General features: G+C 42.4%; 1 protein-coding gene across 1 annotated transcript in view; it reads right to left on the minus strand.

Moving 5' to 3' along the window:
- PGM5 (phosphoglucomutase 5) overlaps window positions 1–24,451 on the minus strand; it is a 209,984-nt gene that overhangs the window by 128,409 nt on the left and 57,124 nt on the right. Inside the window, exons 6-7 of the mRNA XM_077759298.1 lie at window positions 24,002–24,192; window positions 23,238–23,392 (exon numbers count right to left, since the gene is read on the minus strand). Coding sequence (XP_077615424.1) covers window positions 23,238–23,392; window positions 24,002–24,192 — 346 coding nt within the window. The remainder of the gene's footprint in view (window positions 1–23,237; window positions 23,393–24,001; window positions 24,193–24,451) is intronic.

The following is a 24,451-nucleotide window of genomic DNA, read 5'->3' on the forward strand; positions in this document are numbered from 1 at the left end:
AGCTGAGCACAGGGGCAGAGCCGGGGGCAGAGCCCAGGATGCCTGAGTCTGAGCCGAAGCAGAGTGAGAGGTGACGGGGACCCCGTGGGGCGAATTCTCAGGGGACTTCTTCCTCGGAGTTCACGGGGGAAATAAGAAAGCAGTTCTTTTGCCCCGTGAAAGGGGGCACTTGGGTTTGGCAGGCTGATATGACCTCTGTAGTTCAAGTTAGCTTGAGGTGTCTTTGGTCAAACCCAGCAAACAAAGCATGGGATCCTGCCGGAAGGTGGGTGTGAGGAGACCATAATACAGGGGTGTGGCGGGGTAGAAGGACAAGGTGGAAAGAAAGGCCCTCGGGGACCCCAAGGAACAGCTCTGGCTCTTGTCAGGACAGAAACAGAGCAAGAAGGAGAAGCAGAAAGCAGCAAAATGAAATTCCCTGCTCCTTGGTGGTGTCAGACGGGCTCCAGCAACCGTGTCTCAAGAGTAGTGTGAGCCAAAGCAGGGAACACTTACACCAGAAGTTTCCATAACACGGGAAGTGAAATCCAAGTGACCTGAGAAGCCAGTGAGAGGGAAGCAACGTGGTCCAACTGAGGCAGAGCTAAGAGGCTTTTCTTGGCTTCCTCCAAGGTCTGGTGCGTGCTACCAGGTCACGGAAGATGTGGGCAGCAACAGAGTAGAAAAGCCTTTCCTGGTGGCCGGGAAAAGGAATTTGGCCTCCAGTAAAGACGACGAGGTAAACAGATTTTGAAAACAAGTGGTGACCCAGAACTTAGCAGAATTTATGGTGTCTGGGTGGCTCAGTGGGTTAAGCGTCGGACTCTTGATTTTGGCTCAGGTCATGATCTCATGGTTCACGGGTTCGAGCCCCGTGTTGGGCTCTATGTTGACCATGTGGAACCTGCTTGGGGTTCTCTGTCTCCTTCTCTCTCTGCCCCTCCCCGCCTTCTCAAAAATGAATAAACAAAATTAAAAAAAAATTTTAACAGCATTTATATGCTTTCTGTCCTCTTCCTGTTTGATTAGGCATAAAATGTACTCTTTTCCAACATTAGTGTCTCTTCCTTATACAACTTTGTGGTCAAAGATCTCTACCACATACTCTGAAAATTGCCATGAATAATGGATGAGAGCATGTGTCACTCAGCATCCCATGAAATGGATCACCCAGAGCACTTGATCCGAATTTTTCCCAAGTGGAGACATAGCACAAGCATGTTGCTGCTTCCTCGGGGCTCCCTTGTTCTCTGACTCTCATTCCTGCTCTCCCAAGACCCCTTGGGTTTGGCAGCGATCTAGGGGAGAAAGAAGAGTTTCATGGGGATTTATCACATGTGCTTCTCAGCACGATTAGTCTGCAAGCTAAAAGCACAACCCACTTCCCATCAAGGGACCTCCAAATAGGTCCCTTGTCACTATTTATCACTTTTTTAAAATTTTTGCCAAGGAAACCCTATCCAATGGGACCTTCAGCTAAACCTAATTTAAAGCTGTACTTAAATCATCGAGCTTTGCTACAGACAGTGCGAAGGCACCCAGCAGACATGTATCCATCAAGAGGGTGGAGGGGCTCCTGGGTGGCTAAGTCAGTTAAGCGTCCAACTTCGGCTCAGGTCATGATCTCATGGTTCATAGGTTCGAGCCCCACATCAGGCTCTGTGCTGACTGCCAGCTCAGAGCCTGGAGCCTGTTTCAGATTCTGTATCTCCCTCTCTCTCTGGCCCTCCCCTGCTCACGCTATCTCTCTCTCTCAGAAATAAATTTTTTTAAAAAGAGGGTGGCTGTCTTATCAGGAAGAAGAACTTAGTGAAAGAATGGTGTACTCGCTGGACCTGAGCTCGCTTGGTCTTCACACCTCTCGCTGGTATTTGATCTTGGCTTTCCAGCCAACCTGCTGAGCCCCATGAGGACAGAAAGAATCTGTCAGCATTCGGAGCTGAGAAGGAAATCGCATTTTTGAGATAAAATTCCCTTTGTGGCAGATGTTTTCTTAGCTTTATCAAGTGTCTTGCCTCAACAGGGATGCAAAGATTGTAGATTTCATAAAATAACAAAATCACACATAATCACGAAAGCCAGAAACACCTCCTTTCAGATTTCCTGCCTAGAGGGGCCCGAGATAACACCCTAAAGCTGGACGGATTTTTGGACAGACACATCAAGTTTCTCTGCGTGCCTTCGTTTTCTTATTACCTTCTTTACATAAGCCGAGAACAAATAACTGGATCTGCATGTTAAGGGGCAACTGGTGCAGCCTTAAAATATATCGTCACCAAATGAGAAGAAAGAGACTAAATGTCCCTAATGTTTTTGTTTGGGTTCTCCAGAAGCAGACTGAATCCTGAAACAAGGAGTCAAGCGCACATCGTTGGGTCTGTGGGGAGAGGAAGTGGAAGGAGACCAGGTAAGGGAGAAGGGACGGAAGACGAGGAAGGGAAGAAAGCTAATAAAGGCCGAACTCTCAAGCCAGTTACCACTGTAGGTGACTGAAACTTGATCCTGCACAGTCACAGGGAGCCTGTGAAAACACAGGCCTCGGGCTCCCACTGAGGGACAAGGGAGCTGTTGTATTTACACACCACCTCTCATCAAGCATTCGGCAGGAATCCCAACAGAGCCATCCCTAACTCCTTTGGACTCAAGGCATTTCCCCTCATATTTCATTTTTTCTTACTATTTCAGTTCTTTCGCATGTGGAATGGCAGGACAGCGTTGGCTAACCAGTAATCAGATAGGCAGCATGTTTGTGGAAGGAATTCCTTCCTTCCTTCCCCCATAAGCATCTCCCCATAAGCATGGACAATTTATTTCTGATCTGAGAGCAGATCCGATCACTTCGGATTTGGACAACATTCAATACACACCAGCCCAGACCTGAACTGGCTAACACTATGGTCTGAATGTTTGCGTCTACTCCAAATTCGTAGGTTGAAATCCCAATGCCCAAAGTGACAGTATTAGGAAGTGGATCCTTGGAAGGCGAGTCCATTTGTGACTGGGATTAGGACTCTTACCAAAGAGACCCCAGTGAGCTCTGGAGCCCCTTTCACCAAGCGAGGACAGGGTAAGAAGTCTCCACACTGCAGGAGGGCCCTCACCTGACCTTGTGGGTGCCCTGATCTTGGACTTCTGACCTCCAGAACTGAGAGGTTAAGTGTTTGTTGTTCGTAAACCAGCCTGTCTGTGGTATTGTGTTGTAGCAGCCTGAATGGGCTGAGGCAACCAGTTATTTTAAAATCTTAGCAATGATACTGACTCCTTCTGTAATAGTTTCCAGATCCCAGAGAACACAATTTCTACTCCAAAAGAGGATGGGATTGATTCAATTAAGTTTAATTCAATAGAAACATATCTATGTATTTATGTATTTTCTGTCTGAAATACTCTTTAAAGCACAATAGAGAAAGTTGAAAAAATTATATTCCCTGTCTTGACAATACAATCAAGAGATGAGACAAATGTTCAGAAAGTCTATGAAACGAGGCATGTTAAAGTCACTTAAGAGCATAAATAGAATGCTCTACATCACCAAGGAGGGAGCAATTCATTCCAATTAATTAATTGGATGGAAATGCAGGAAACTTTCTGGAAAAATGAATCTGAGTCGTGTGTAAGCCAAGTTGGTTCCTGTGCCTAAGAGTGACCTCTCTGCCTGTGGTCAAGGCCATGGCTTCAGCTGTCCAAATTCCTGTGGCCCCAGGGATTCCTCCAGGTTCTTGCCCATGCTCTGAAGGCCCCCAACTGTAGTCAAGTGAGCCCCATTCCAATCACAGAGCTCTTACCTGAACTACCAGAATTCTTTGCAGATCTTTGCCCAGTTAGATACTCACTGCCAGCCTTTGGGTTCAAGGTCTCACTGGACACTGCCTCTTGGAACAAAGCACCTTGGTTCCTCTCCCTGAGAGCTGACGGCACATCCCACACTACCCAGAGCTCACTCTGGACCCCTGGGTCTTCAGACTTTGATTTGGCCCGTGGTTTTCCATCCATGGCCTAGCTTTCACATGTGAGGAGCGCCTGGACACTAGACAGTGCTAGATCCTGAATGGCCAGCAAATAAGTGGCCAGGAAGCCAGAAAGACTTCACAGGGCATGGGCGGAGGTCCAGAAAACTGTCTCCCCATTACAGGATGGGGTCCCAGCACAAAATATGGTGGCCTTTCTTTATCCCGGCATTTGGCTACATTTCTAATATCATTCCTGACCACTGGTTTATTTCTGTGCACCTTCCTGAGTCCTGGCAACAAATGCTCCAAAAACATCAAGCTTTTTAGTCTTCTCATGTGTCTTCATAACTTATGCCTCACACCCTTTTACCGACTGCTGCCTACTGCCCAGTATGTCCTTCCAATCCTCCATCCTGTCCCCCAGACAAGCTCCTATCCTCCAATTCTATGCAACCTTTAACACACTCTCCGAACCCCTCCTCCTCCTGTCTGAAGTCTTCTCTGCTCAGCATCCTCCAATCTTAAGCAAAGTTGATTCTTTCCTTGTGTCACCAATGTGCCTCGTATCAAATATTTCAGTGATCCTTAGTCGATCCATCTGTACCTCCCGATAGGCTTTGAGAATCTTTAAGGCAGAGAATGTATCTCATCATTTCCTTGTGGACTTCCCCTCCATGCTGTATGCAGCACCTGGCACAGAGCGGTGCAGACACCAGCCTCACCAGGGAAGAAGATGTGGGAAAGAGAAAGGAAATGAGTTTGTCCACATGGGATGAGGCCAACATCCGGAAGACAAATACATTCAGGTCATTATGTGGGAAACAGGAGGAAGAGGAGAGGAATGACCAACTGGAGATTTTTTCATTGACTTTCATTTGGGCCCAGTGCCATAGTCAACAACAACAACAACAATAACAACAACAACAACAAAAAACTTGCAAGCTCCTGGATTTATCTCAGCTGGTGGTGTGAGTGGGCGCCAGTGATAGAACGCAGGGCCTTTTCCATATCTTTTGGTTAAATCAGTACCAGAATGGTTACAAAAGGACTGTGATTTTATTCGAATGTGACTGTGTTGTTGTTGTTGTTGTTGTTGTTGTTGTTGTTGAAAATATCAGCACCTGTGTCCCTTTGTCAGCTGTCCACAATGCCTAGGACATTATGGGCACTAGAAGTTTTGAAAGGATTGTGAAGAAACCGTGGGCTCAGGACTATGAAGCTACATTTACATTTGATTAGCAGTGTAATAATTTTTTGAGTGATTAGTATCACAGATGCATTGATATAATAAGTATACTCTGGATTCCCTGAATTCTCCAGAAGCAAAAATGTTAAGTGTCAGGTACCAACTTTACTCTTTCACATAATGAAAAATGAGGCAGGCAGTTTTCACTGCAAACCAATTCGGCAATGCTAACGTAATAGAACTTTTAATGAATTATACGTATTGATTCTGAAGGTGAGAAGAGGAGGAAGATATACCTTCAGGGGGTAGATGACAATCGCTAAGGTTTTGTGAGTGTGAGTGTGTGAGAGCTTACATATTTGCACACTTCTTTCCCGGATATTTTGATACCCGTGGGGAGAATCACCCTCCACAGGAAGGCAAGCTCACTCATGGAAGAGGATGTGGCGGGTACGGTTAAGGTTGAAAAGTGTTCACTCATAATTGAAATCCCGAATGGAAATGTGCCAAGAGAGAAAGGACACACAGGAAAAGGGGAAGAGAGAAATGAAAAGAGAGCCAGACGGGTCTGGAAGGAAAATATTTCCCTCTAAATACAGAAGTAGCCCCAGGATACTCTCAAATTAATGCTGCCTGTTACGTCCATATTTTGACAAATGGGACCATACTGTGCTGCCTGTCTAAACAGCCCTGATCCCAGGCCCAGCCCTGGCTGGAGGAATGGAACCCACACAGCAACAACAGGCTTCCTCCCACATCGATCGTGTTGATGTTGGAGCAGATTAAAGCAGATGTTTCCTGTCAAACTGTGAATCTCTCCCCAAAGAACACATCAGCATCCTCAATCTCTTCAAGCCACACAAAGACCAGGGGCCTCTGGGCAACTGGATTTCTCCCTAACCTCACTGTTTCATTCGTTAGGTCAGCTACCCCTAAATAACTCAACGTGCTCTGGGATACTGTGTTCTTCTCATAAATGGAACATGGCACATCGTTTTATAAAAGGAAGAAACTCTTAAGAAAATGGTCCCCAAAGCCAATTAGAGGAAATCTACTCTCTGACATGTGGCTGCCATGACCCTGCTGACACTCCTGGCTTAAAAATACCTTAACATCACTGGTCCAGTGAGCTCTGAGAAGATCCAGAAATTCCCATGGAAATGGGTCCCATCAACAAAGGGTGACTCATCAGTTAAGGAAAACCCAGCCAGCCACTTGTAAAGAAAATGTGGCAAGGCTTCAACAGTGCACCCTTTCCTATTTTAGGAAGTAGAGAACACGGAATAAACAGAATGTAGAAAACACTAGCTAGCATGTGATATTCATCAGAATCAGACTATAAATGACTGTCAATCAAGACGCCATGAAGCATGGTTTGTGTGAGGTTCACTTCCAGTGGCCGGAGACTTTTGGATTCAGAGAAAGCATTTTCTTCAACAAACAACTCCATAAAATTGAAGATTTAGAGGAGAGAGGGAAAAATTAGGTAGACTGTGTTGTTAAGTAATAAAATAGCTAATACTCATTGAATGCTTATTCTGTGCTGACTACTCAACGTAGATTTTTCCCAATTCAGCCGCATGACACCCTGATGAGGTTAAGTCATCTAATTTTCATTTAACAGATGAGAAAACAGGCACAGAGAGGTCAGATAGCTTTCCTACATTTGTACAGCTAAGTAATGGCAGGTCTCACGCTTGAACTCAGATCCTTGTGAACCGTCATGCTCTTTTCCATCGCACTACAACATCTTTCTTGCTCTCAATGGATCGTTTGCTCCAGGAAGTTTTCTCTTTTCCTGACCCGACTCATCCCTGCTTGTTCCACTGAACCGCCATGGTCAAAGGATTATACTCAGTTTGAAAAACAGAGGTAAAGAATAAAATGTGTCCCTGTTCTCAGGGAGCTCATTTGAGGGCTTCCAATGAGTAACACTAATAACCTAAGACAATAAAAATTCTATTACAGTCACAAGTACGGATCCCAATCCAGACCAACGTAAATGCTTTCCTCTCGGTATTCTCATGGCCCAAATTATGTCATTCCTCACACTGTACTGTATTACTCATGATATTAGTCTTTCTCACTAAATCATAAAAGTTTTTAAGGGAAGCATGAATTATATTCACTTAGAAGACAACCTGACCCAGAAAAGGTATTCCATAAATGCTTATCGATGAGTAAGTGAAAAACTAGAATAAGCAAGTAACATCACTGATGTCAGCAGCATCTTCAGGGAATCATCCATAATTCTAGAATGTTCTTTCATGGTGGGCAAATAATTTAGATGAATTAGCAGGTACTGACAGTTGCCAAAGTCCCAAAGTCATTCACACTGATTTCCTCATTAATAGGACTATGATTTTATCATTTATACTCAGTGAAGATGAAGTCACCGTAGAGCAGAATAAACACTACTGACTGGACAGCTTCATGGAAAAGATTTTTTTGACTTTAAAAAGACACATAAATAAAGGGCAGTCCCTCTTCTTCCATCAGACTATGTCATGTGTGAGGCAAGTAGCCAGAATTGCTGGAGTCTTCCCATGAGGAAAGCTCATCAGGATAAAGACCACATTGAGGACAACAGAACCCGGCTCCTTGCCGATGATGTGCAGTCAGTGAATCAGACTGTCTAGAAATTACCCCTTTCTAGATGTCTAGAAGGGTGAGATACACTTTTCCCTTACTATTTATGCCATTTGGAGTTCAGTTTGCTGTTCCTTGCAACTAAAAGTCACCTTGCTTTCTTCCCAATCTTTGTGGCCAGATCATAACTCCATAGTAAAACCTGGTGTTATGTCACTGGGTTTCTACAACTATGAGTAACAATTTGCTTATTTGTAAAATGGGGAAAATAATACTTTTCACACTAGGTTCTGAGTTACTAGATCTATCTTTTCTCTGGTGGCTCCTCCTCCTCCTCATCATCATCATCGTTAAGGCCATCATTGCTATAGTTTATGTCATCATCCTGCGTTCTTTAATCCAGAGAAACAATGACAAAAGATTTCAGCATGTCGGATATTAGAGAAAACCATATTTTATATCTGCAAAGACCAAAATATTCCACACAATGTTTAAAACATCACCTAAACCAATGGCAGAGTCTGATAGTTGTTCCTCTACAACCATTCTCCTCTTTCTTAATAAGAAAACTCTTGATTTTGTGCTGCACACCTTGGCCATTCAGAATGAAGTCTCCATTTCCCAGCTTCCCTTGCAGCTAAGGGTGGGCATATAATTTAAGTTCTGGCCAGCAGGATATAAGCAAAAGTATCAAGTGTCTGCTTCTGTGAACCTCTTTGAACGACAGACGGTGTATCTATCTTTGCTCTTCCCTTCACCCTTCTTTATCCTTTGCTCCAGTAACTGTCTAACACGCAAACATGGTGGTTAGAGCTGCTACTATCCTATAGCATGAAAGCAAGGGCTATCCCCAAGGGAGGCAGAGNTTGTGCTGCACACCTTGGCCATTCAGAATGAAGTCTCCATTTCCCAGCTTCCCTTGCAGCTAAGGGTGGGCATATAATTTAAGTTCTGGCCAGCAGGATATAAGCAAAAGTATCAAGTGTCTGCTTCTGTGAACCTCTTTGAATGACAGATGGTGTATCTATCTTTCCTCTTCCCTTCACACTTCTTTATCCTTTGCTCCAGTAACTGTCTAACACGCAAACATGGTGGTTAGAGCTGCTACTATCCTATAGCATGAAAGCAAGGGCTATCCCCAAGGGAGGCAGAGCAATNATGCATGGGTATATCACAGGGTGATTCATTTGGTCATGGTGTCTCTTATTTCAATTTTTTTAGTTTTTGACTGAACTACTGAACAGATTATAAATTGGACAAGCACTTACAATATTTACACAAATCATACTGTATGTTTTAATGGGACGTGTATACAATGCAAAATCAAAATCCTATCATCAGAATTAGTCATAAAGAAAAAAAGTTTGAGCTCTGTATGGGGGTTTAATGGTCTTGGCCAGGATACAGACAGACAGAGGTGTGTTTTAAAAGAAGGGAAAGAGGGGCGCCTGGATGGCTCAGTGGGTTAAGCTTCAGACTCTTGATTTCAGCTCAGGCTTTGAGTTCAAGGTCATAAGTTCAAGCCCTGCATTGGGCTCCACACTGGGCATGAAGCCTACTTAAAAGTAAATAAACAGAGGTGCCTGGGTGGCTCAGTTGGTTAAGCATCTAACTTTAGTTCAGGTCACGATCACAGTTTAGGATTTTGACCCCATATCAGGCTCTCCACTGGCAGTGTGGAGCCCACCTCAGATCCTCTGCTCCCCTCTCTCTCCCCTCCTCCTGCTGCTGGCTCACTCACTCTTTCTTTCTCTCAAANGATCCCTAATTGAAAGACTCCATACACATGTAAAACAGAGCTAAAGAAAATTAACAATCACTAGAGGCACCTGGCTGGCTCAGTCAGTGAAGCATGTGACTCTTGATTTTGGAGTTGGGAGTTCAAGCCCCATGTTGGGTGCAGAGATCACTTAAAATAAAATCTTAAAAAAAAAGAAAGAAAGAAAGAAAATTAACAGTCATTACTTACAAAGTAATCTGAGAAACTGCCAAATACAGAGACTTGAGAGCCATACAGCAGTTTTCTAAAAGCTTTGTTGGACTGTGAAGTGTGAGAGACCCTCAGCAAGGAGTACCACCCAATTACTATTATCTATATGGGAGATATAGGATCTAAACGCAGCCAATGATCAAGGTTCAGTCCCACTTCCTTAGTAGAAGAATTAGAGGCTAGTCATTCGGCTTCACTTTCATTCTTTTTTTTTTTTTTTAATATTTATTTTTGAGAGAAAGACACAGAGCATGAGCAGAGGAGGAGAGAGAGACAGAGACACAGAATCGGAAGCAGGCTCCAGGCTCCAAGCTGTCTACCCACAGCCCAACANACAGCAAGGAGCACTACCCAATTACTATTATCTATATGGGAGATATAGGATCTAAATGCAGCCAGTGATCAAGGTTCAGTCCCACTTCCTTACCAGAAGAATTGGAGGCTAGTCATTCGGCTTCACTTTCATTCTTTTTTTTTTAATATTTATTTATTTTTGAGAGAAAGACACAGAGCATGAGCAGAGCAGGAGAGAGAGACAGAGACACAGAATCGGAAACAGGCTCCAGGCTCCAAGCTGTGTACCCACAGCCCAACATGAGGGTTGAACCCACGAGCTATGAGATCACAATCTGAGCTGAAGTTGGATGCTTAACTGGCTGAGCCAGCCAGGCGCCCCAGAATCCACTGTTCACTCTTGAGCTTGTTACATATAAAACTCTATCACTGTGTTAATTATAGTTCACATTCATGGAGCTCTTACCGTAGCCTGGCACTGGTCTGAGCACTGTCCATATATTACCTCATTTAATCCTCAGTGATGGAGGTGCTCTTACACTGTCAATGAACAGAGGAGACCCTGATTAGGGAACCAGTTGAAGGTCCCAGCCAGAGTAGAGGAGTCAGAATTCAAACTTGGATAAGCCTGAATGTAGAGGCGAATCCAAGTCAGAAAGTATGATGTCCCATTTAGTGCATAAGCTCATTTGAATACACTGGCAGGCACACACGTTTGCACTTCTTAACTTATGTTCTTTCTCTCCTTCCTATTCCTAAATATAGGTAGTGGAATCTGTGTAAGACAATCTGTAGGATATGTCATCGTCAATGATTTGAAAACTCTCCAAATCTATCATTAACATCAGAATAAAGTCAGGAGAACACTTTACACAGAGAAGATTTCCAAATTTTGTTTGTTTGAAGTTTGGCAGAGAATAAAAGGAGGTAAAAGAGAAGATGAATTCCATCAGTGATTTCCAGAACCCAGCAGTGTGCCTGGTATGCCGCAGGTACTAAAAAGATGTTTGAAAAATGGCAGAGTAAATGGTAGGTAAAGAGAGAGGGAGGAGATGGAGGAAGAAAAACAAAGGGACGGAGAGAGGAAGTCAGAAAAGAAGGAAAGAGGGAGAGGTCAAGAGAGGTGGAGGGAGGGAGGAAGAAGAGGGGAAGGAAGGAGGGGGGAAGGAAGGTAATGAAAGGAAGGGAAGGGGACGGACAGGGAGGGGAGAGGAGAGGATGAGAAAGAATGACAGATGAATCCATGCGCGTAGTATGCAAGGATCATAGGCAGGCACCGCCATTCAAATTCCAGTGCCATTGTAGTTACTGGTAAGCAGCAGAGGATGGACAGGATATGAGGGGTAACATGAGGGCACCTTGAGTTCTTAGCCAGGCCCGGAGCTCTCCTTCCAGAACCACACTCCAATGCCCTCTCACTACCTGGCACCTCTCTGCATCTATCAGATTCCAAGTTGCTGCAGTTACTATTCCTTTCTGGAAGGAGAAAAGAAAGGTTTTGCTGTGGAGATCATCTGCACCCGTTCTCGGTCATTCGCTTTGGGAAAGAATGATGGTCCTCCCAGCTCCCACCTAATAAGGGGGAAGGGTCTTAAGACTTGAGGACGATCCTGCCCCTCAGGGTCTTCGTGTGCCAAAGGGTCAGAGATGGTACAAAACCCAAACAAAGTCAAGATTCAAGAAGACGTTTTTGGGTGTTTCTTTCTAGAAAAGCTCGGTCTCAGAGACAGGAAAAAACAAAAAAGACTTCATCCTCATAGACAAGGTTGTGTCAGAGCCTGAGGTCTGCAATCCCACGGATATTTGCTCCCCTGAAAGGCAAGCCTGGAGAGCCAAAGGTAAGGAGCCTGGGGATGAGAGCGCTCCCTTCTCAGGCAGAGCGGACAGCAATATCCAGGTCGGCTGGATGTATCATCTGAGCTGCTGGAGTGAGGTTCACCTGCGGCCACCTCTAATCTAACTATGTGGGCCAACACATTCCCTTTATTACTTAGGTCCCATTTCAGCTAGTTTTTCTCTCATTTGCAGCACAAAGATCCCGACTGATATAATCTCTCTGTGAGTCCTGGATACAGATCTTGCATTCTTAAATACAAGCAGCAATTCATCCAAGAGTTTTCCTGCACGCTAGAATATAAACCACTGATGCAATCGAGGACTCTAAAAGAACTCAGAATTCCAAATGACAAATTTAAACCTTGGGCGGAAACCTGATCAGAGGCAAGCTGAATGGATACCCAGATCTGGATGCTACCCTCACCTGTATGGGGCACATAGACAGGGGCTAACAAGATTTCTTTTCTTGTTTTTTTTCTAAGCACAGACATCTTATACCCAACTCCTGACACGTTATTTACTAAAAGAGCCCATTATACCTAGCGGGTATATTTTGTTTCTGGTCATCGGTGTTGTCTGTTTGAGATCAAAACTCGTAGAGAGAAGGAACTGTATCTACTTAACCCACTTTATAGAGAATGTAACAGAGAAAAGCTGCTGAAACCTGATTAATGTCTTTTCGTGTGGCCACTGCCGATCTTACTACTTCCAGCCGATCCTGAGGCAAGATTATATAATTCAAACCTTACCTTGAACTCCAGTCAACATTTTCCTGGAAGTCTTAAGTTAAAGCCAGGGATTGCTTCTTCCAGAACTTTACTAAACAGTAGTGATGTTCAAGGTCAAAATTACAAGATAGCTGGGGGGTTGAAATTGACTATGCTTGTTGAAGTCATCTACTGCTTTTTGGGCACACACACCCTAACCGGCACAAATGACTTACACTCGAGATACAATCAGAACCCTTCCTGCTGTCAACAATAAGGATCAGTAAAGAAATTATGAGATTTGAAATGAGACAGTCTGGTACCAGTCTTCCCTGCTTCTTTCTTGACGAGTGACGTCGGGCAAGTAGCTTAACTTCTCAACATGTTTATTTCTCCTGTAAGTAAAATGTCAATAACAGCACCTGAAAAATACTTCTGAGGATCTGGTGAAAACTGAACTAAATACTGTAGTAGATTTCACTGTAAATAAAAATGCATCTATCCTCTTACTCTTTGCTGAGCTGGCAAAATATTTGGGCAACTGCTTGATTCACCCTGCATATCTTTCTTGGATACTACTGTTCCTTCAGCCTGATGGGTAAAGTAAAACTGATGATAACTAGCCATCATTTAAGTAGTATTCTGACTGGTCCAGCCTAATACTACCCTATGAGGTTAGGGGTTTAAATCTGTTTTAAAACTTTTTGTATTTTTTGCTGTTGTTGTTAGAGTTACAAAATCCATTGCAAAATATAAAGCCCATATGAAAAGTGCATGCGCTTTTACTGCACAAGAACCCTAAGGCCTAGGGTGATGTATCATTATCCCCCATCATGCAAATTCATTGCCAACTGCCAGGCTTCTGTGGCTTATAGGAAAAATGACATGTTGAGAGGTTAAGCTACTTGCCAAACATCACCCATCAAGAAAGAAGCAGTGAAGACTGGTAAAGCATATGACTTGGGATGAAGCTGGGCTATCCCATCTTCCTTATATATTTTATGCCAATAAAGTTCACCAATGACCTTAAAATCTTAGAGCCTCCAACTCTAAACGTTTAAGTTAAGTCTTTTCCAAAGAAGACAAGAAGTGCAGAGAGTATACTGATATTCTGGCTTGCCACAGAGAGAAAAGCAGTGAACAGAGATTCCCAAAGCCATTGAATCACCTGAACCTGGCCAGGCTGGTAAACACCAGCCTCGATGCTGAGGAGTAGAGTTGATCTCTGACCCCAGTTGTAAAGGAAGACCCAAGAGAAGTGCTTTGTTTTGTTTTTAAATAAACAGGGTTTGAGTATTTTTTAATCAATTTTATCATGGTATAATTTACATAAAATAAAATCCATCAATGTTAGTTTATAGTTCCAAGACCTTTGACATATAGATAGCTGTATAATGATATAGGTATAACAACTACCATGATTAAGATATATAGTTACTTCATGCCTCTTTGTAGAAATGAATGGGACTGATTTTAAAGTTGTATACATATTTTAAGTCACAAGGAAAAACACGGAAGGAGGTTATTTAACCACAGGGACCTTCCAAAAACCAAAATTGAGACTATAAATAAAGGTAGGCCATGAATTCAATCATCCCCCCTTGCAAAGCAACTGCATGGCCCTTAGCAGTAGGCTCCAGACCAGACGGGAGTGAAATCCCTGCTGAAAATGGTCTTTAACCCCCAGCCACCCAGCCAGTCTCAACAGGGGCTTCTTTCAATACTAGCTGAGTCCACCCGTGGTCAAAGTGACCTGCCAACAGCCAAAGAGAACCAAGCAAGTGGAAGGGCTGAAGGCACAACGCCTTGGCAATGACCCTTGGCAATGACCATGCCTTTCTAGAGATGGAGCCAAAGAATGGCAGAGAGTCCTTGCAAGTGTAGCAAGAGAGAGCCGACTTCTAAAAATGACTTGTCTTTCAGTTCACACGGGAGGGCGATGATGACTCAGGCTCAAAATTGTTTTTGTCACCAACTCAAATAGCAAAAACCAAAGATGGCTCTGAACAACGGAACAAAAGATGGTTTATCCAACATCTCCAAAGCTCTCGCTGCTTCCAGTCTTAAACTGTTAACAATGTATTTCTCTCCCTTTGGCCAATCAATTTGTAAGTGCTGTCTACTAAATGTAGGCATGTCATCATGTGCTTTCCAGACATCAACTCATAGAAACACCAAAAAACAGGTTTCAATCATTGTCAGCCTCCTTTCCAGTAAGTGAACACAAAAAGCATAGAGGAAGGTAATATTAGGCATCCTCTAAATGTCCTAGGAAGAAATCCACTTTTCATCCTACTCACTAGGGCAAGAAATAAATAATCCTGAGCTTAATTTGGGCTGTGGCGAGTTCTTAATTAGTGCATAGGAAATAAATGCTATGTGGTGGCTTCCTTTTATCTCACCTTGATGAAATTGTAATCAATACCCTTATATCATTACTAAAAATCTAACTCATCCCAAATTTACCTAAATGTAAATGAAAACCATAAATCAGGCACAGTTTTATTACACCCAAAGAAGACTGTGTAATTATACATCATTTATTTTCTTCTTATCATTCAGATACACTTCCCTGTGCCACCAGGTGATAGCATCAACAAATTTATCTTGTACAAAAGTTGAAAGAAGTGTGTTGGTAGCTCCCAGTACTTAACTTTGAGAATTACGTGATTACATCTGTGGAGTTCGGGTTATTTTCTCTCCCAAATAAAAGGTATCCAAAAGGGAAAGAAACTCATTCATTTAAGAAGTGTTTACTGAGAACTATTCTGTGCCGGGCACTGGATGACATTTTTGCCCTTCAGGGGACTCACTGGATGTCAGGAAACAGACAAGTATGTGTTTTCTTTCTTTCTTTTTTTTTTTTAGTTTTTTTTTTTTNGCGCTTAACTGACTGAGCCACCCAGGCACCCCAAGTATGTGTTTTCTATGCCTGTGGCAATTGTGATAAAGTGATCTATGAAGTTCCACGCCCTGCTTTGGGGTAGAGAGAACACAGTACCAAAAGAGGACTTACTAAGGTGCTGACTCATGCCTTAAAAAATAAGGAAGGAAGAACAAAGTGGGAGGGGGTGGAGCAAAAGGAACACATTTCAAGGAAAGACAGCAGCATGTGCAAAGGCACAGCAGTGTGAGAGGTCATCGAATGTGGGAAACTGCAAGCAGCATAACACAGCTAGCGGGGTGGGATAAAACATGTTGGCAGGAGTGAGGTGTTCATAGTCAAGAAATTGTGCAAGTTTTAGAATCTGGAGATGAGATCTCATTGGGCAGTCTTTTGGGGCTACCAACAGAGTTTAAGCAAGGGGAGGAGATGCATGGCTTTCTGTTTGGGGTGGTCCAGGATGTGAATGAAGACGAAGAGGTCTGGAGGGAAGGACACAAGTTCACTGGCTTTTGCAATAGTTCAAACAGAAGATTATGAGAACCTGAACTAGGAAGGTACAAGTAGGGACAGAGAAGAAAGAATGGTTCCAGAAATATTTAAGTGACTTTTCTGACAGAACTCAGTGACTAATGGTATTTGGGGAATAAGGAAGAAGTAGAAGTCTAGAATTATTTCAAGGTTTATAATTTGGGGGATTGGTGATTCACAGAGATAGTAAACAAACAAATGAAAAAGAACAATTTTTAAGGAAAATCAGAAAAGCTGCTATTTTTACGCATTAAATTTGAGTTGTCTATGGTACAGCTATCTATTGATAGCAATCTGGATACAGAACTCAGCAATAAAATTTTATGTGAAGAAAAAAAGTGAAAATTAGAAGTGTTTGAAATTGACAAGGATCTACTATCTAAAATATGTAATAACCCCCTATAAATCCATAAAAAAGAGGAACTCCAATTATAAAAATGAGCAAAGGACAGGAACAGGCAATTAATAAAAAGAAAATCCTCAAACCTCTTAAGCATTTGAAGAAATATTCAAACTCCCTAGTAATATGAGATATGAAAACTTAAACCAGCAGTGGAAAATTGGACTGTTGGGTGGAAGTGGGCAAATAAAGAATAACCAGTATAACCAGCAAACTGGCCAATCTTTGTAGTAATGTCTACTTGCTTAACTCCCCAGCTCATCCTCTCCCCTCTTTTCTAGACCCCAGGCATAGAGCTGATCGTCCTTGCTCATTCATCATGTTCATCCTTATAATTTGTCCAGTGGAAGACCCGTTTCATTCCATGGTGACCTCTGCCCCGCTTTGGAGGCTAAATGCCGCAGATTGCGCTCCTGCTTCCCGTTGACTTTGGTCAAGAGAAGGCATTAGCAAGAGACTGGAGGGTGGAGAAAGAGAGAAGGTGGGATATTTATACCTCTCTGACAAGTTCAGTTCCTGTCTGATAGCCCACCTTCCATAACTCCAGACCTCACTAGGCTATGGTTACCCTAATCCCTACCTTTGACTCTCCAGTCCTGAGAGAACTAACAACTCGCTACTATTCTGAGTCCTGGGATGCCTCTCATTTCTTCTTGATTTTTTTTTCTTTCCTTAACTTTGTCCAGACTTCTTTTGAATTAAGTGATTAAGTTACTATTATTAAATTCTCTTTAGTAATCACCCTTCAAGGATGCCATATCTTTTCTGCCTTGACCCTGACTACATCAGTTACGAAGAGTTTCAGAGGAATAACTCCTATGATAAAGGGATTTTCCCCCATTTAAAAAAAAATTTAATACAGGATACACTTGAACATATTTATCTGCTGAAGCAAAATAATTGCCATCATTCTGTATCAGAAACAATGTATGGAAGACTGAATAATAAGACATTAGCTCAGATCACTATCTCTCCCATTACTGTGGTCCATCATGACTGATCTTAGAGACCAAACAACACAGATTTAAAGGATGCAGTAAAGACCAAGATCATTGTAGATCAGTAGATAACTGCATACTTTCCAGATTAACACTGTCTGGATTGCAACAAGCCTCTGAGTATGTTCAAGATAAAGCTACAGTACATATTTCAGTTTGGGGATCAGCAACAAATATCTGTAGACTACCTCCTGAAAAACCAGCATTTTCACAAGTTATCATGGGCTGTTTCTAATCCCAGCATCATAGCCAGGTCCAGCTGCCCGTTTCTGATCTTTGGTCTCTGTCAGAAGAGTTCTTGCCTACCCACCCCATCTAAACAGCATTCTCCATACCCACCAATTATTACTGTACCAAGTTCATTTCCCATGAGCATGTGTTACCATTTGTATTTATATTTTTCTTTACTTCTTATTGCTTGTCTTCTCCATCAGACTATAAGTTCGCCCAGGCACAGGGCCATGTCTAGGCCCTTTATAAATAATTCTTGGGGGGTTGGAGGGCTCAGTCGGTTAGGCATCCAACTCTTAATTTTGGCTCAGGTCATGATCTCACAGATGTGAGTGCCCCACGGTGGGCACCACAGTGAGTTTGGAGCGTGCTTAATATTCTCTCTCTCCCTCTCTCTCTCTGCCCCTCCCCCATGTGCTTGCTTTCTCTCAAAAAAAAAAAAAATTTGGAACTAATAGCCAATAGAAGGTGAAAGAGGATTAATTCCCTGCATCACCACATTTATAGGTGGTGGGCCTCCCTTGTAGTCAAAACACACTTTTCAGCTCCGGATCCCGCATGGTGTGCTCAAGGATGCTGGCTTTGTGTGACGTTGTAAATATCTCTAATGAGAAGGGCTCAAGTCTGCGTGTGTTTGCCTTGTTTTGCACAGCATTCGGCACCATCCCAAGCCCAGATGGGCTCTTCATAAATATTAGTGAGGGATGATGACACTGAGGGTTATTTAATACTACTGCATGGGGTGGAGATAGGCCTTGGGCCACAAATACACTCTGAATGTGCTTCGCAAATCATATGAACCGAAATGACAACAGAGACTCCTCTGCAACGACAAGTCAGACACATTCAGAATGAAAACGCCCAAAAAGAGTGCCATTTTCAGGGCCGAGACTGTATTATTCCGGGGATAAATGGAATCCTTGTTTTAGGGACACTGTACGAGTAGAAATGAGAGATACTGCAAGTCTTTCCTCAGGGAACAACAATTATCTGTGAACAATGCAATCTGGCCTGAATAATTCATCAGTTTCAAGGGTCCAGGCCCTCCCCTTGTTCTGGAATCCCAAGAGTTTAGGCAAGTGCACCATTTCATAGGTCTCAAGTACTTTGCTGTCATTCTTCCGGGTCCTGGCACTTATGGGCACATTCCAATGATTTTATTCATTTAAAAAAAAAACAAAACTATATGGCAAACCTTGGCCAAGATAAAAGTTTGGAACTGTATTTATTTTAGCTAAGAAGAAAGAAGCTCATGAAGTGTCCATCATGAGAAACCACCTGGGAGCAACATGACAGATCAAATACCCAAAACAAATCACCACGTCAGAGCCCCACAGAATTCTGGATCCCAACCAGCAAGCATGAATAATCCTTTTAAATGGTCACTTACACATCACATCAGAACAGGCCCTTTGTGAGATTTCTAAGCAAGGCCTCTGGTTTCTGACTGAAACAGAGTTTCAGAGAGAGGGAGGGGGGAAAGTGAAATAAGCACCACCGGGAAATGTCCGAGAGAAGCGAGGACAAATGGGTTTTATTGTCAGAATAAGACCTGCCTCTCCCGGCCCGGGTCTGGGAGGTTGCTGGCTATCCGCCAGGCGAGTTGGGCAATGTTCTGAACTAGTTTCTCAGGGACCATCGTGAACCAGTAGTAATTACTGGGCAGATGCAGCTGCAAACCAGAACGCCGAGTTTCAAATCCCGGGTCACTTTCTGATTATCTCTATAACCTTGTACAAGTCTCTTACCCTCTCTGATACTTGGTTCAACGTCTTTACGATGGTGAGAGTAATACTTCCCCAATTACCCGTGAAATGTGGGCCAAGATCAAGTGACATCAAATGTATGAAAGTTCTTTCTAAATTATAAGATTCTGTATAAGTGGAAGGTGTTATTATTAAATACGTTCTCATAATAGTAAGTAACCTACATAGCAATCAGGATCCTCTATGAGCCTGAGCCCTCAATGCCTAAAGATGGATCCATTTTTGCCTTGTTCTCTACGGTCCTATTGAATCCTTTTGTTTCCCCCCCTTTTTTAAGGAAGGATATAAGCAAAGGTAAATGGGGAAAAATGTGGAAGAGTATACCCTTTTCTTTGATACTGCTAGGTACTGAGTTTAGATTATCATCATGGGTTTGATGTCAATATCCCCTACGGGAGAGAAGTAAAATGGGGGTAGGAGACATTCTTCCTGGTAGAAGAATCCAAGCGCGTTACAAAAATCAGTTGTATTTCTAATAACCAGCAGCAAACAACTGGAAAATTAAACTTATAAGCCCGTTCCACTTATAACGGCATCAAAACATAGAAAATACTCAGAAATGAATTTAGCAAAAATCATGGGAGATCTCTACGGGAAACTATAAAACATACATAAGAGAAGTTCAACTCCAAAGTATGTAAAAGAAATTAAAGAATATTAAACAAAGGGAGAGATAAGCTACATTTGCAAACTGGAGATTTCAATATTATTAAAATGCAATTCTTCTCAAGTGATTCTATAGGTTCTACCCATTCCCAGTCAAACCCTAAGAGGCTTTCATAAGAACTGACAAGTTGATTTTAAAAGGGGCAAAGAAACGCAAAAGACCAAGGTTATATCATTTTTCTAATTTGGCCAAGAAGAAAAAACACTGGGGAGAGTCACCTGATGTCAATACTACTTGAAAAGTGTAATGTTGATATAAGGATAGGCAAAAGATCAATGAGACAAAATAAAGAATCCTGAAACAGACCCAAACAGATATGGTCAACTAATTTTTTTTTAACATGGCACCAAGGGGAAAGAAAATTCCTTTTCAATGAACAAGGCTGAAACAACTGGATACAGGGGAGAAGTAAATCTTGACCTCTGCCTTTTATCACACACAAAAATTAATTCAAAATCATCATAGACTGAAATGTGAAAACTAAAACCACATGGTTCTAGAAGAAGACATCGTAAGATATCTTTCTGACCTGCAGGTAAGCAAATATTTCTTACAGAGGACAAAAAGTATATACTAAATATACAAGAAAGTATGAATAAACTAAACTTCATCAAAATTTAAGAGGTGCCTGCGTGGCTTGGTTGGTTGAACGTCCAACTTCAGCTCAGGTCATGATCTCACAGTTTGAGTTCGTGGGCTCTGTGCTGACAGCTCAGAGCCTGGAGACTACTTCAGGTTCTGTGTCTCCCTCTCTCTCTGCCCCTCCTCTGCTCACGCTCTGTCTCTCTCCCTTTTTCAAAAATAAAAATAAACATTTTGAAAAATTATTTTTGAGAAAGAGAGAGAGACATGAGCAGGGTAGAGGCAGAGAGAGGGAGACACAGAATCCGAGGCAGGCTCCAGACTCTGAGCTGTCAGCACAGAGCCCGACGTGCGGCTCAAACTCACAGACCATAAGATCATGACCTAAGCTGAAGTCAGACGCTTAACCAACTGAGCCACCCAGGTGTGCCCCGCCCCCCAATTTTTTTTTAAACTTCTAGGCTAAATGGATAATAGACATCAAGAAGGGTACTTGTCAGGATGAGCACTGGGTGTTGTATGTAAGTGACAAATCACTAGGTTCTACTCCTGAAACCACTACTATACTGTATGGTAATTAACATGAATATAAATAAATCAGTTTCTAAAAAATCCAAACTTGTGCTCATCAAAAGCCACCATTAAAAATATGAAAAGCCAAGCAACAGGTAGGGAGAAAATATGTGCAAAATATATATCTGACAAAAAACATTATCCAGAATATATAAAGAAGTTCCATAAATCAGTAAGAAAAACAAGCAACCCAGTGTTTTAATTGAACAGATATATTATGAACAGATACGTTAACAAAAAAATTACACAAATGGACAATGAACATATGAAAATGAGCTCAACATCACCAGTCATTACAATGACGCAAATCTAAACCAAAAGGAAAGAGAAAATTTCAAAGCACAGACGTACTCCTTGGCAGGAGTCTCCCAGGACATAAATGTGTACTTGGGGCTTTTGTTGTAGGTACTGCGGTATCTTTTTGACTTGAGGCGTGCACAAAGGGCTTTCCCCTTCACCCTCGTCAACCACAAACAACCAGCTACTAGCAGGAATAGATACCAAAGACTCAAGGAGACTGGAGACTCAGAGTGAGGTTCAAGAGACGCCTGTCCACCCCACCCCATCAGATCTTGCTTTTGGTTTCCCTCTGCTGAAAGATCTGCTTCTCAACGAGCTACTGACTCAACCAGGGCCTTGACACAAGGACTGCCCTTGGAGTCAACGTGTACAAAGATTCCTAGGATGTAAGCAACATAGGACCGGTTTCTCTAGAGGGTACTGAACCTAACAGTGATGAAACCGTGTCCTGGATACACCTCCTCAGGCAGGAGAAACAAAAGCAAACATAAACTCTTGGGACTATACCAAAACAAAAGTGAAGGCAACCACTGACAGAACAAAGAGGCAACGTACTAAACGGGAGAGAAGATATTTGCAAACGATATATACAATAAGGGGTTAATATTCAAAATACATAAAAAACTGGCACAACTCGACACCAAAATATATATATATATACCACAAATAATCTAATTAAGACTGGGCAGAAGACCTGAATAGACATTTTTCCAAAGATGACAGACAGATGGCTACAGACACAACGAAAAGACGCTCAACTGCACGGATCATCAGGGAAATGCGAATCAAAACCACAAGGAGAGGTCACTTCACATGTGTCAGAATGGCTAGGAGAAGAAAGACAAGAAATAACAAGTGTTGGTGAGCATGTGGACAAAAGGAACCCTCGCGCACTGTTGCTGGGAATGTACATTGATACAGATACTGTGGAAAACGGTATGAAGGGCTCTCAAAAACTTAAAAACACACTACCATATGGTCCAGTAATTCCACAACTGGGTGTTTACTCAAAGAAAATGAAAACACTAATTTGAAAACACTCCCTTTATTCAGTGCAGCATTATTTACAATAGCCAAGATATAGAACAACCCAAGTGTACATCCAGAGATGACTGGAAGAAAGGGTATATATATATATATATAAGTGGAATATTACTCAGCTGTTAAGTATAATATGATGTCATGCTAAGTGAAATAAGTCAAAGAAAAACAATTACCATATGATTTCACTCCTATGTGGAGTTTACGAAACAAAACAAAAAAAAGAGAGAGAAACAAGAAAAAAACAGACTCTGAAAAATAAAGAACAAACTGGGGTTTGCAGGTGGGCAGGTAGATGGATGAAAGAGGTGAAGGAGATCGTGAGTATACTTATTGTGATGAGCACTGTGTAATATATAGAATCGTTGAATCATACTGTATACCTAAAACTGGCATAACACTATGTTATTTATACTTCAATTTTTTTAAAAAGGAAGCAATATTTTGCACTTACTAGAATTGCCAAAATAAAAAAGATGGACAAGAAAGAATGAGGCACGGAGATCAAATACCTCTCTCAACTTCCCGCAGCTAAGAGTGGCAGAACCAGGAATCGAGTTCAGGCCACCTGATGGCTCATGCCCCTACGAAGTATGCTATACGCATCTCTTAAGTTCTCACACTTCCAACAATTCCCGCTGGTGGAGGGGAGGGTGAGGGACAGTTACGAACAAAGGGGACCCTGACATCAGAAGCCTACCATGACTTTTTTCACGGTGCCATCCTTGCTTACCTGTCCAGGGCCGTGCTGGTGGGCATACTCCTCCCAAACCCTCGAACGCCCATCTGCCGGAAATACGGAATGCAAGAGAGGTTGGCGGCAATGATGGCCAGGGAGTCAGAAGGGCTTACGAAGAAGCCATTTTGGCCTAGGATCATATAACGGTCCTGTCAGAAAGAATGTGTGAAACGATCAGACAGAGGCATCTGGTGCTCGCAGCCCATTCCTGTCACCGTCACAAGCTACCTTACTGCCAGCCTGTATTTAAACAACCTAAAACCACTTGAATGAGGCCAAAGGGGGCATGGGAAACCTTTTAACTCTTGAGTACTGTAAGGCCCATGATCTTGACAGAGCTAGGAATATGTTCAACCTGTTGAAATGTGGATGACTACCTTGAGCTTCAATAGTTCCCGTGTACTTTATTTCATACTTTCCCCCAAACATAACAGAGAACAAGAATTATTGCTGAAACAGCTGGTTCCTTAACATGGTGCTTTCAACAAAACCAACCATAAATACAGATTTACTGCATGAACATTTTTTTAAGGAAATAATCCTTTTATAACATACTGCTAACCTAGAACTAAGAAAAGGAAAAGCTATTTAATTGTGATACAGAAGAGCCATTAAAAAGAAGAGCAGATGCAGAGCTCTCTGAACCAGGTAGGGTTCAAGTGCCCTAAACATCAGCCAGCTCCGTGAATTCTCTGGCTTTCCATAGTTGTCTTATTATACGGGTAAAGGGTCCACAGGCAGAAAACTTTCCTACTTACCCCATCAGCATCAAATGCAGCTCCAAATCCATATTCCCCTCCCTTCATAGCTTCTAGAAGGGTCGTTGCATATGTCAGGTTTGGGTCAGGATGCTGCCCGCCAAAATCTTCCAGCGGAACACAGTTTATCGCAGAATTGGCGGGGGCTCCCAGCTCATCACATAGGACTTTTCTCACATAGGGCCCCATAACTAAAAAGAGATACACAGCAATATGAAATCTTTGCAGAAACCCTCAAGCGTATTCTATCCTGCTTAGAACAAGAAAGGCAATTTAATAGCACAGAAAAATAATAAAGAAATTCTTCAAGCTTTTTCAAGACACAGTACAGAGTAATACTTACGTCAGCTACCATTCACTGAACACCTAATATGTGCCAGTGACTATGCTGGGCATATTGATGCATCCAATAACCCAGTTACATAACATTTTCCTTCAAAACTTTTCTAA

This window comes from Crocuta crocuta, unplaced genomic scaffold, assembly GCF_008692635.1.
Source record: "Crocuta crocuta isolate KB4526 unplaced genomic scaffold, BGI_CrCroc_1.0 scaffold41, whole genome shotgun sequence".
Lineage (NCBI taxonomy): Eukaryota > Metazoa > Chordata > Mammalia > Carnivora > Hyaenidae > Crocuta > Crocuta crocuta.